Source organism: Alosa sapidissima, chromosome 11 (genome assembly GCF_018492685.1).
Source record: "Alosa sapidissima isolate fAloSap1 chromosome 11, fAloSap1.pri, whole genome shotgun sequence".
Taxonomy (NCBI): domain Eukaryota; kingdom Metazoa; phylum Chordata; class Actinopteri; order Clupeiformes; family Clupeidae; genus Alosa; species Alosa sapidissima.
In genome coordinates, this window is record NC_055967.1 from 21,153,721 (window position 1) to 21,168,212 (window position 14,492).

The 14,492-nt window shown below is 43.8% G+C and overlaps 1 protein-coding gene across 2 annotated transcripts in view; it reads right to left on the reverse strand.

The window, feature by feature from the left end:
• Nucleotides 1–13,694, reverse strand: part of zfpm1 (zinc finger protein, FOG family member 1) — a 90,754-nt gene extending 77,060 nt beyond the window's left edge. Inside the window, exons 1-2 of one of the 2 annotated variants that reach the window (XM_042109497.1) lie at nt 13,236–13,694; nt 12,970–13,059 (exon numbers count right to left, since the gene is read on the reverse strand). Coding sequence is in view for 1 of the 2 variants with exons in the window: in XM_042109496.1 (XP_041965430.1) it covers nt 13,236–13,275 (40 nt within the window). In the remaining variant the exon portion in view is untranslated. The remainder of the gene's footprint in view (nt 1–12,969; nt 13,060–13,235) is intronic. The other variant, XM_042109496.1, reaches the window with a different exon arrangement.
• Nucleotides 13,695–14,492: the final 798 nt, after the last annotated feature.

Consider the following 14,492-nt stretch of genomic DNA (forward strand, 5'->3'; position numbering starts at 1 on the left):
TAGCTACAGTTAAAATAGCTGCGGTTAAGAGTGTGTGTGCGAGAGAAAGGCAGAGGTTTGTGTGTGTGTGTGTGTGTGCGTGTGTGCGTGCTTAAGTATGTACTATACCATAATTTCCAGACTATTAGCCGCGGTTCATACAGTGATTTTGAAAAATTTCTTCAGCTATGTGGTTAATACACGGGGGCAGTTAATATGGTAATAATATGGTTTCGTTTTTTTAACTTGCATAAAACACTATCCTGCGGCTTATACACAATGCGGCTAATACACAGGAAATAACTGTGCGTCTTTTTGATTTTCCATATACATATGCATTCAATCATTCAATATGCGTGTTTGGGGCTGCTGATGTGAGTACACAAGAATAAATGGGTTAACTTGCGAATACACATGTTCATCTACCTAAAGCTAACCCCTAAGTGAACACGCCATACTTTAAAAGCAGAGAGACAGAACACACACTTATCAATTCTGTTTCACACACTGACGCACACACACACACACACACACACACACACACACACACACAGGTAACAAACAAATGCTGCCTAATCTATGAAGGTCAGCAAGTGAGGCCTGAACAACAGCACACTGTTCCAGAGAGTCAGCACTCTGACAGACATGAGGACAGTGGCGAAGACATAACACACAATCACACACACACACACACACACACACACACACACACACACACACACACACACTACCAAAAAAAAGGCAACACTACTAGGCTTAACATAAAACACGACGACTAACTCCACAACACACTACACCACAGTCCTGTCACTGCCACACATTGTGAAGCTCTCAGCAACCCAATGCTCTAATCCAGATAACACACTCCAAAACACAAACTCCGTCCAAGTAAAGCACAACACGCACACTAATACAATTACAGATACCTATTTATACAAAAAAGAAACAAAACAAAAACAACCACATAAGCCCTGACTCCCCAACATGCATGCCTACAGGACAGTAACACAACATAGATAGATAGATAGATAGATAGATAGATACTTTATTGATCCCTAGGGGAAATTCAAGGTCACAGTAGCATACAGACAACATACACACACACATTCACTAACAGCAGAAAAAGTAATTAAAAGTATATAATATAAAAAACACAACTAAGCAATAAGGACTGTAGAAGATAAAGAATACGAAATATACTAAAATACAAATTATACTAAATAAAACTTAATCTAAATCAATTCTAAAAAACAGTATCCACATAGTGGGTGATTAATCAATCAGGTGCGCTTGCAATGACAAGCAGGGACTGAGCCTGTGGTCCTCTGTGCATAAGGTAAGGTAAGGTGCTCTTTGTGAATGAGTGTCATGGTGATGGTGCAAATGAGTAAGTCAAACAGTGCAACAGTGCAAGAATAAAGTCTATATATCTATATATAAATAACTATATTAAGAAAGGTATAAGTGTGGTCACAGTTCGGCTGTGGCATGGAGGGAGGGGTTGTGCATATGTGCTAATAAAGCATGCCTACAGGACAGTAACCCAACATACATGCCTACAGGACAGTAACCCAACATACATGCCTACAGGACAGTATTCCAACATACATGCCTACAGGACAGTACCTCAACATACATGCCTACAGCACAGTAACCCAACATACATGCCTACAGGACAGTAACCCAACATACATGCCTACAGGACAGTAACCCAACATACATGCCTACAGGACAGTATTCCAACATACATGCCTACAGGACAGTAACCCAACATACATGCCTACAGGACAGCATCTTCATAATATAATGACCAAAGAAAGACGAAGAATGTCTATGCACACAGTGACTGCCATATTCCATTTACATTTTTAGCATTTACACTGGCCCTGGCACTGTCTTAACATCCTTTGCTGGACCTTAATGCCATGTCAGGGGGTGGAAGCTATAAACACCTTCCCTTGGATTCAGTAGTTTGGGAAATCCACTGAGTATCATTGTAAAAGTATGAAGCTAAGATGATTTGAAGAATATCGCTGCACATGCAAGCAATTATTTATTTATATATATGTATTTGTTTAAAAAGACCTAAGTGTTGGCGAATAAAAACGGGTCATCGTTGAGGTCACTGAAAGGCTGACTGGCCCTCTGTGGTGACGTGGCATATGGAGTTTAGATGACTGGCAGTCGGACTCAGATGTCGGTGCTTTCTGTGGTTGCCTTAAGTAAGCCCTGATACCAACTGGCGTGACATCATCCGTAGAGCGTGATCCAGGAAGATGACCCAGAGCAATGGAAACGACCCGCGACAGAGATCGACAGAGGTGGAGAGAGATAGACAGAGAGACAGAGAAAAAGAGTGTGTGTGAGAGAGAGAGAGAGAGAGAGAGAGAGAGAGAGAGAGAGAGAGTGTGTGTGAGAGAGAGAGAGAAGGGTGGGAATCTGCAGTGAGATCAGTGAGGTATCTGGCTGTAGGCATCAGTGATAAAAACGTCACCTGGAAAAGCCAGCGAGGCACAGGGCTGAGCAGCACTGGCCCGTGAGATAGGCCGGCCCACGCTTGGCTTCACTTCCTGTGGTCGCCGTGGGAACACGGAGGTCAGGCAGACACTGCAGACCCCGGTTGTCATGGATACGACCTTATTCAATGCAATGGTATTTCTTATAGATTACAACATATGCCCATGTGCGTGTGTGTTTGTATATGCTTGAGAGAGAGAGACAGAGACTGAGAGAGAGAGAGAGTGAGAGAGAAAGGGGGGAGCAGTGTTTATAAATGCAGTTAAGCAGGCCTCACACTTGTGACTGGCAAATGTTAGAGGGAGCAGTTTAACACTACAGCTATCTGCCTCATTCCAACTTTCTCAATAATGGCTCTGCCGCTGTCTCCCTCCCAATCTCTCCCACATTCCCTCCCTCTATCTCTCTCTCACTCTATCTCTCTCTCGCTTTCTCTCCCTCCCTCCCTTCCTCGCGATCTCTGCCTGCTTTTCCCAACCCCTCTCTCGATTCCTCTCAAATAAACCTACAAAAGAAAGAGAAATTAACAGAGGTTTTTCTCTTTCCGTCGCCCCCCCCCCCACACACACACACACACACCACACCACCATACCCCTTCCTCACCCCCACCCCTTTCTAGATAGTGGGAAAGGGAGTGAAAGAGAGAGAGAGAGAGAGACAGAGAGAAAGATAGAGACAGAGAGAGAAAGAGAGAGAGAGAGAGAGAGAGAGAGGGAGAAAAAAACATAATTTATCTGTGTATTATCAAGAAAGGCAGACACTTTAATCAGTCAGCTATGAAGTCAGTATTTCCATCCTTATCTGTCGCAGGAGTGGAAATGGAGAGGAGATAGCGAGCTGGGAGCCCATCGGTGAGGCTGGAATGATAATGGCGGAGAGGGAGAGAGAGAGAGAGAGAGGGCTGGCTATTGGACCGCTGTGTCAGCGCTATCTGCAGCCATTATCAAGAGCCTTATCGCCGCTGCCATCAGCCCAGCCTGTAATGGGGCCAGTTCAACTTTCCACATTATCATACCGCCAAGACCTGGTTCACTGAGGCTAGAGGTCTGACTGGAGACAGAGAAAAGGGAGAGAGGGGGGGGGGGGGGGGGGGGGGGCGAGAGAGGGGGGGCAATGGAGAAGCGGGAGAGAGATAGAATGGGAAATAAGACAGAGTGGAACACAGAGAGAGATGGAATAAAAAAGAGAGGGAGAGAGAGGTGGAATATGGAACCGTGGAGAGAGAAGGGGAAGATGAAGGGGTAGATAGAAATGAAGACAGACTGACTGACTGACTGACTGACTGACAGACAGACAGACAAAAAAGGGCATGGCAAAAACAAACAAACCAAACCAAAGACAGAAGCTGAGACAAGAAGGGAAAGAGATAGCAATGAGAAAATGAGTCATGCTACTTTGTCATGGAAGACACCTTCAAGTCACAGGGTAAAGGTCAGGAGAAAAATCTACTCGTAAGTAAGGAAGCTATCTTTCTCACACTAACTGGATGAAATCTAAGGAAAAGCCGACATGGTACGAAAGTGGCCAAAGAGTCACGTATCCAGGATCTGCCATGTATGCTAAATGCAGTTGTTAGCATGCTTTGCTAACTCCTGGCAGATTCATCCCTTTTAGCCCTTTCCTTCAATGTCATTGGTGGAAACACCTGATGGGCAGGGAGGGATGTCTCTTTAGAAGTCTCTAAACTAACTGATGCACTCAGACAGCTGAAATTGAAGCTGCTGACTGCAAATCCCAAGTCAGTCTGTCAGACATTTTTAGCAGAGCACCTATTTTTATGATCGCCTCCAGAAGGTATTACCAGTCGGCTCTAACACTCCAAATGCATCTCATTGGGGCGCACTCACTCACAGCACACACCTGTCAGTGCAACTTACTATTTCTAAGCGCTCGAATACAAATCGATCAAGCACACCAAAACACAATTACACACTCTCCAGTCTGTTTGCGCCTATCCGAACTTGAGAATCCCCCCACCTGTACCCCCCCCCCCCCCCCCCCCCCACCTACACAAACACACCAACACACACACACACACAGCATGACCCCCACCCCAATTCCAACATTCCCTTTTTCCTCCACCCACGCCAGTGTCCTGACTGACAGACTCTCTTATCAGCATCCAAATACAAACTCACAAGGTTTACACAAGCACAGAGCAAACCCTGGGCTCAGATCACTCACTCATTCACACACACACACACAGACAAATACACACAGTTCTAGCCACCATGACTCATACTGTACATATCAATGCCAGAGAGAGGGTGGGGCATACAGCTCTTTCTATTCTTTAATGACTAAAAGGTTGGGCAGTGTGTGTATATCCTATACTGTGCGTGTCTGTGTGTGTGTGTGTCTGTGTGTATCTGTGCGTGTCTGTGTGTGTTAGAGAGAGAGAGAGAGAGAGAGAGAGAGAAAGAGAGAGTATGGAGACTCTTGGGGAAACCACTAAAGTAACTCTGAGGACTTTTAGGACAAGAGGATTCTCCTGTGTAGGGCTTTCAGTAATTCATGCTGTGTGACCCAATTCTCGGCCTGTTTGTGTGTGTGTGTATGTGTGTTTGTGTCTGACAGTGACAGTGAACACAGTGAAAAAACAGCTATGACAGTCAAAGAAAGAGATATGACAAAAACTCGGTCTAGCAGTTCAGAGTCCATATCCAGGAGGCTGTGTGTGTGTGTGTGTCTGTGTGTGTGTGTACTTGTGCCTGTGTGTGTGTGTGCCACATCTGATATACGTGTCATTTTACCAGGTCATAGGAACTGACGCCATCTGAAGTTTGTGATGCCTGCTCTATAAATAAAAGCACTTCCGCATGGGTCTGTTATCTCAGTAACAGGTTGAAGGTGTGTGAGGAGTGGGTTCTCTTTCCCTCTCTCTCCCCCCTCCCCTCTCTACCTCCAGCTCTCTCTCTCGCTCACACTCTCTCACTCTTCCCGCTGGCTATAAATCCAGGTCAGCACATACATTGTCCAAGCCTGTGTTTCTTTTTTCCCTTCTCAACAGAACAGTGCTCAGCAGTAGGAGTGGATGTGGCTCCTTATCGCACACACTGGGGGGGGGCTAGCTTGTCATAACACCCTAGTACACTGACCCTAAGCCTGTGGCCTGGGTGACCGGGCAGCTACCGCCTGCTGGAGAGAGAGAGAAAGAGAGAGAGAGAGCGAGAGAGAGAGAGAGAGAGAGAGAGAAAAGAGACACTTCACCCTCTCTCTGAGCTATCGCTAGGAAACGCCGGCCTGATGCTAATGTTAGCGAGTGACCACAGAGGTCAAAGCTGCTATCAAACAAAGAAGAATGTTTCATCACACTAGCAGTCAGAGGGTTTTAAATTCCTAATAAAAACAAACACAAATATAGTGTAGTTTTGTTGTATGCAGACAATATAAAAACAGTAGGTCCTAGTAGTACAGATAAATGATTGCACTAGAAGTGATTAAACAACAGCAGTTATGTTGAGCAACTAAAAGGCTGTAGTGTCATAAGATAAGGTTGGAAGTTCATAAGAAACTACTTGTGGTAAAACATGGTGTTTGCATTTTTTTGCGTAATATACTGTGCAACACATTAACTGGTCTATACAAAGAATCGCAAAATACTTTTCAGCATCTGAGTTTTATTATCAGATAAACACCATATTAATCATGTCAATTAATGAACATAGTAAATACAAATACCATAGTATTGAGGCCTGTCCAGAAACCAATGGCTTACATAAGGCTACAGGACCTGTTACTTCACAGCTCATAAACTGAAACAGAGGATACCATCTTTACTCAACAGAACAAGCACGAGCTGGCGTAAGTGTTAGATCTAGATATATCTTAAAGATTTTTCACACAATCCGTACCTTCACAGGTTTTAATTATTATAAACTGGTTATTACCATAAAGCAGCACTAACATTTCATGCAGTGTGTTAACAAGGAGCCTTGTTGATGACAGCAGAGCTTGTCCTATGATTGTTGTCTGTAAAAATTGCTCGAAAAATAGCATGTGAGCATTTATTCATATTACTCAGGACTTCATTAAGTGGATCAGTCGACGGTTTGTAAATAGAATTTGTAAAAGATCTTTCCATGTCATGGTTAACAATTAACACCTTTATTTTAAAGAAAAAAAGTTTTCTCGGAAACACTGTACATGATAAGGATTAGAGAGTTGTTGATTCGTTTGGGGCTACTACAAACTCATATCAGCAGCTTTAGTAGTTCAGACAGAAACTGCTGTTACTGCAAAACACACACACACACACTAGAGACAAAATAAAATCTTCACACTCCATTGTTCATGCAAATCACTTAGAAGTGAAATAAAACCATCAAGTATAAACCGAAACACTGTTATTGGTCCCAAAATGCCGTTGCCCGTTATGCAGAGGCGTTTGGCATACCGAGGTGTGAACACTCAGGCGAGCGCAACCTCATAATTCATCCCCCACAACGGGGCCGAGAACACCAAACAGGAAAGCGCAATAACTCACCCAAATAACTCATCAGCCCTGCCTTTCCTTTCCGCTGGGAGCCGGGCCATGCTCACCTCCCACAACCCCACACCCCCGAGCCCAAGATCGGCCAATCAAACACAATGCCTCAATGCTGTTATCCAATCAGCACTTTTGTAAGTCAACAGAGGAATGAGCCAATCAGCTCCAGCATCAGCTACTTTCATCTATGCCAAGGCCATCATTTTCACTCAGAACTCAGGACTCGCTTTTAATTAGCTTACCAACAATTTCCTTCATCAAATCAGTACAATAAAACACATATTGATGTGGCAATTACAGAAACCCAATAAGGTGACAAGTGCTTGGCTTGGTCATTTTCAAACTGATAGGTGGAAAGATGGGCAGCCAATGACTCTGGATCATCAGCAAGCTTAATCACTTTATGCAATGAACGCCCGCACATGATAGCTACACACTAATGCTGGCTGCATCTTGAAGATGTCTAAAGGTGGGGGTATAACAGCCAATGGTTCAAGAGTAGCTCATACAATACAAGACCAGTAATAACAGTGTTTGCTAGTCTAGGGCTGTAACGATGCAAACTCACAATTCAGCTTGTATCACAATTTTTGACCCACGGTTCGATGCATACCTGCGTAAGCTGCAAAGCGCTGCGGGAAACACTAGAATGGGTGTGTCACGATTCTGCCTTCTCACACCGCAACACATGTTCGTGGATATGAGTGCTGCAATTTCGGTTTCGGTGCACATATCGTTACAGCCCTATCTACAACAGAGGTAAAAAGACACAAATGGAAAAAGTGTTCATCTAAGTCAACTCATACAGCAAGGACTTGCCACAGTTATACAGCAGGTTAGTTTCTATACTTCTATATATAGTATAATGGATATATCAAACCTATGTTCCCTTATGTGTCCCTATGTCAAACACGTATAAAAAATTAAACATGTAAAATGTAACTTAACAAGGACTCAAATTCAAGGACTTTCCAGGTCCTTTTCCTGCAAATTCAAAGACCCAACACAGCGTGTTTTGAGACACGGATCAAGGTAAATTTGATCAACGTGACCACTGGTACAGAATTCCATGGTGATAAAACTGGCCAAATTAGGCTTACTAAGAATCCACATCCGTAGTTCAGTAGACACGCACCATCGTGACCCACTCCACCCAGCAGCGCCACAGTGTTTTAAAGTGGGGGTGCAAGAACCGATTTTTTTGTTGTTGTTCTGATGGCCAAATGTCATTTTCATGCCGTTTCAGACAGAAAGAGACCATACTGTTTGAATATCAAAAAACACAATCCAACTATGATTAGCTCATCATACACCAATCAGTAGTCCATTCCCCTGTGTAGATTTAACACTGCATTTGGCTCTGGATACTGCACAAAATATACATTATTATTTCCAGGATAGTTGATCACTTGAATTAATTTCCAGGTGACAAACTAGTCTGTAAAATTCCAGGTTTTCCTGTCACTGCCATGTTTGACTCATACATGAGTTAACATGCTAGCTGGGTCAGGAACATACTGCAGAATAAGGAGCACATGCATTGCGTGATTTGTGTTAATCCAGCCAACCAGACATACAGTCTTCTCAGAATGGACCTCAGTGGTGTCTGTGTGAAGACCACACACTGTACACATGATTAATAGTTTAAATGAGTGCTCAAGAGTGTGTGAGTGTGTGCGTGTGTGTGCGCGTGTGTTTGTGTGTGTGTGTGTGCGTGCAAGGTCAACATGTACTAATGAGCGCTGTCACATCAGTCTCCCTATCAGCTATCTGTGAAAAGATCACCAGCGTTAGCATTGTGCTGACTAGCGTCTTCTCTCATTTCCTTAAGCCTACGTGTGTTCTGGATTTTTATTTATTCATTTATTTAATTTTACCCCTCCCGCCTTGCCCCACTTTCAACCCCAAAAAACACAGCTCTTAACAGATTATCATCAGGGGAACATTTTTTAAAAAATAATCATAATAATTCCCACCATCTCAATGGTATCTCCCACAAAAATCTACAGTGAGTAATATGTGGTATTAGGTTTAATTAAATTAATCGACTACGATGGTTGTTAGGAGGAGGCAAACACACACACACACACACACACACACACACACACACACGGAGTGGGCGGCGAAGAGCTGAAAAGGGAGCGAAAAAAGAAAAGAAAAAGCACAAAAGCATGGTGTCTGTGGGTGGGTTAGTTGTGGGGCTGGTTACGGTGGGGTGGGGATGATGGTGGAGGGTTTAGAGAAACGCATTCACACCTATCATCTAATTATACAACAACATTAATCACATTAGGGGTGGAACTGATTGCCAGGGCCTGGGCCCAGACTGCAGCTCCTATGTGGGGGCTTTGTTATTGTAGTGGAGTCACCGCTCCTGCCTGCTGCGTGCTGATAGCAACTCTTATCGCACTTGGCGATCTTTATCTGTGCTGGAGATCGGGGCCCCGGGGCTTATCAAAAGTTCACATCGAGCTAAAAGCAGAACAAAGACGGAAAAACACACAGGCAAAAGCCACCAAGGCACTACAGAGCAAGAGAGAGAGAGTGAGGGAGAGAGAGAGAGAGAGAGAGAGAGAGAGGGAGAAGAGAGGGGGGGACAACCCAAAGACAAAGTCACACTGTGAGTTAAAAAAAAAAAAAGCTTTTCACAACTTCCAGTGTAAAGTGAAGAAGCTCATTCTGTAGTAAAGAAGTAGACACTTCCTGACCTGGCTTTTTGGGTAGGTTTTGTTCAGGCCTCACACTTATTAATGTCAGAGACGCAGAGAAAGACACAGAGATGAGGAGGAAACAGGAACTTGATTATCATCAAATTCAAGGTTACAAAAAAAAGAGAAGAAAGAAAAACTTCAAAGTACGAAAAAAAAAACACAGTCACGTCACATCTTAATGGTTCGGGTCAGTGTAAAGAACCTCTTCAAATCACCTGACCCTGCAGAGTTTCTCTCTCCCCCTCTCTGTGAACTCTGACCCTTGACCCTGCTGGCGTCAACTGACACGCAGGCCAGCTGAATAATTCAGGGTGACCCCAAGGACGTCTGGATGATGTCAGCATGGCGGATCCGCTGCAGCGTGCACGCTATCTCCCAGCATCAGCCCAGGGCTCCTATCTGCCTCCATCTGAATGCCTGCTTATCTGGCCCCACCATCACAGTGTGGGAGCTGCTTTTAGACTCAGAATACATCCATCTGCCATTTCTGTATGCCTGCCTCTGCCCCCTATTCCCCTTATCTGCTTTACCATCCTATTCTGCTCTTATCGGCCCATCCTTCTCTCTCTCTCTCTCTCTCTCTCTCTCTCTCTCTCTCTCTCTCTCTCTCTCTCTCTCTCTCTCTCTCTCTCTCTCTATCTCTCTATCTCTCATACTTTTTCGTCTCTCTCTCTCTCTCTTCCTTTCTCTTGTTTCTCTCACTCACTCACTTATCGGCAGCTACACTCAGCCAGTTGCAAACAAACAAACAACAACAACAAACAACAACACAAACACGACAAAGATGAGAATTCAGCAGCCAAATGTAATTAAAGTGCGGAATCCGTTCCAATCGCCTGCATCTGTCTCACGCTCGGCCCTTATCAGAGGAAGAGATCGCTGTGGCTTCACTATCACCTTCCTCCATCTCAACAGACAAAATTATATATAAACATAAATATATAAGCCCTGGGTTCCAGCCCCACCGGGCCACCCGCTAATCTCTTCATCGGGGACGGATGGATTATCTGTTCCTACCATCTTCACCACTGGGAGAGTGACGCACAAAAGACGCACACAAATATTTCCTCTAACACACGCTGGATCCTATGAAACCAGACACTGTTGTGGGGGAGACTTGTAATACCCCCTTGCATATGCAAACGCTCAATAACGGTCTGTTATTTTTGAATAAGCGACTGCAATCGCCAGTGTGTGACCATGGCCTGAAAGTCAACATGCCTGACTTGGCCTTGGAGATCATGGGAGAAAGAGGAAAGAAGCAATGTGGGTTGCCCCCCTCCCCTCTCTCTTTCTCTCTCTCTCTCCCCCTATCTATCTTTATCTCTTCCTCTCCGTCTCTCTCCCTCTCTCTATCTCTCTCTCACTCTGTCTTGTGTACCATGTGACGGCAGACCCATCCGGGCGAGAGGCCTGATAACAAAGAGGGCCATGACACCCATCAGAAGCCTGCTGCTCTGCTCTTATCTCTCCCAGTGTCTAGAGTTGTCCGCAGAGCTCATTAGTTTCATCAGTGCAGAGAGTGTGTTTTCAAAACCATGCATCTGTGGGACATGTATATGTACTCTAAAATGTGTGCGGTTTCACTACAACATACTGTATTTTGTGCCTGGGGTATTCAGGCAACAGACCAGGGCAACAGACCAGGGCAGGGCTACCCAACAAAAAGAATGCACGTTAACAGTTTTTTAACATTCAAACTAAATCAAATAGGAAGTTGTATGGTGATTACACCCATAAACCAAACACAACAACAGTACCAAACCAATACATTGGGTACGTAATAATCAAGACGATGACGGAATGCGGTCTCTATTCACAGTGCAAAATGATTTGTCCTATGTTTGCGTCTAAGTTTTAGAAGATGTCCATCACTGAACGTGCCACCTATTCGGGCTTTCGCAGTAAACGCACAATCAAACACAGCAGATGCAGCGGCATATCTTTCACAATAGTCGCCTAGACATGAGTTAGGCTATAACAATTAGTGGGCTGTGGAGAGGATATGACTAACGGTTTCATTAAGAACACTACTTCAAGTCATTGTGCGTGCCGTGCCGTGACTCCCCACTGGTGCGCCTGTTCCACTGGAGTTGCCTTTAAACAAACCTCGAAACCGCCTTTAACGCTCTGCGGTACATGTATATGCTAATGTTACCTTATCGGGCGATTTTCTTCCCCTTTCAAGAGTCGCTTTCTGCCTTTGACTCGCATTAATATTTATTTTTGAACAGCCCTTTCAAATTCAACCTCCAAGATATTGCTACTGTGCTTATCGCGCCGAATCATCTCCTCTGGATGAAGAACTGAAACAGCGTCTGGCACCAGAGCAAAACGACTTTTCAGCACTGCTGAGTCGTTTGAGAGAGAGAGAGAGGGAGAGAGAGAGGGTGAGCGAGAGAGACCCATTATTTTTACTCTGACAAAATATCAACTGTGAGATCTAAGCAGAGAACTGTGATAAACCTCACATTTTATAAACAGGAAGAACTTGTCAAGCACAGAGACGACCAGCTTAGGACAAAGCAGGAAAAAACTAGACCGGCGCCTGAGCATTACAGAGTTAAAAGGATTGATGAAAAAAGATCCAATTGTAAGCGGTTATCAGCGAGCGAGATCAGCTGGGCGCGCTATCTGACGCCCCATCTCTGGAAACAGAACTGAAAAGCCGGGGAGAAATGCAACGCCAGCCACAGTACAGCCACAGACAGAAAACAAATAAAAAAGATCCAATTTTAATCCTTATCGCCCCTGAGATCGGATCGCTGTTTATCTGCTCTCACATCATCTTTTTCAGAGAACAGTGACGTTTCCACAACAGAATTAAACAGGAAACCACGGTCACAGTTCGGTTGGCTATGGGCAACGTGTCTGAGAAAAGTAAGCAGATTTTAGGCTGTCCTTGCAATGTTTTTGACTTAAAAAGATTAATTCCAGGATGGTGTGCAATCTCCAGTGGGCAATTATGGCTATTAGAGAGCAGCCTCAAAAGTTTGCAACGGTACTTTACATGACACATGCAAACATGTTTTGAAACACAATCATCAATCACAAATAGAGAAAAACGTTAGCCCACCACCAGATACGAATGTCAGTCCCTTGTATAATGGAATTTCATTTATTTATACCACTACTATTTTATTCACCTATATATACTAGTGTTTATTAACACACATTCGGGCATGTGTTGCACGGACATTCTGACATGTGTTAGACTACACATTAACTTACTTAGTAGAATTAGTAAAATTACACTAATAGGTCACAGGCTACCTGTACTGAGTACAACCCTCGTCCGTGGGTTGGAGAGTTTGTAGTGTTGCTACGTTCCCACACTTGATCCCCAGGTTGTAGGCTTTATTTCTAAGAAAGTATTATTATCAGCAGCTGATAACCCATCTGAACATTATGCGCTTATGGAATCAGCTCGTCAGAGCACTCAGAAACCCACAGTTCTACTAATGATCATTGTCTTTAATGAGCAGCTGAACTGTGAATAATTAACTATCTTTAAAGATGAGAGTTAATTTAAGGCTTACGTTTGATCTGCCGCGGCTTGCTCTGTTTTCTTCGAGACATGACTGTCGCTTGTTTCCTGGTATACGGCAGGGAAGTGATCAGTCCACGGAGAACTAGCAGCAGAAAAACACGGATCGATCTCCGTCCGGGGCTACCCGCATGACATGCACTTTGATATCAGCCGTCGGAGCTACCTGTGGCCGCGTGAGCTTCTTGTGACGGTACTTTTTCAGTTGCTTCCCAGATGAGCGCTCCTACTTCCCCGCGCCTCCAGAGCGTCGGTACTGCCACAACGAAACGACTTGCTATACAATGTCTCTGTAATTACTATTACAGTTTCGTGGCTTGCAAAGCTGGCAATGTTGTTTCTTACTTGCGTTAATTCCTGGTCCACACCCCCATCCGTACTACTAAGTCGCAGTTCTCAATGGAACCGTCAAATACATTAAACACAAGGGCCGATGATGAGCCATAGAGAAACGCCTCCCGCAACGCCTTTTCCGTGTGACGTAAGACGCACGTTCAAGCTACGCCCGCGCACGCTTTTTTAGCAAAACGTTATTTTTGTAATAAATTACCTAATTTAATCGATACACCATTGCCTGTTTAGTCTCAAACTTAACCAGTTTTTTCGAACCGATCATGCACAGCTCGTTCGTCAAATGATCATGATCCTTCACTTTTATTTTGTTAAGGATTTGAGATTAATTTTAAGGAATGCATCTTATCCTCTTCATTTTAAAATCTACCAATCAATTAGGCTATATCACTTTGTCATTATCCTTCAGAATTACACATGTCATCAATATATTTAATCATCCCATTACTTAATAATACTAGTAATAATAAAAAATCTCTAAATGTAGATCTATGCTAACTCTGTCACTCTCTCAACAGTATAGGTTGTGAAAAACATAGCCTAATATATTCCTCTTTCTTTGAAGTCGATGTATTTGTAATTTCCTGGCAGAAATAGGCCCAATGATAATTGTTTATCTTTGCTAAACGCGATTCTATCAACTCATTGCTACCATCTAGTGGAACAAAGTCTTCACACAAATATCGGAGACCTCATGCCTGTTGGGAAATAACACCGGCCTACTAACTGTACAACTAACAGTTGAATCTAAGTTCTGTTCAAGAAAAACATTATAGGCAACTCATGGATGTGAGAAAAAAGTTATTGCATATAATAGGCTGCTCTACCTCACATTGCTATGGTAAAATTAGATTGGTTTTCCATCCAAGATTGTCATTGTTAAGAGGTCAATGCACAT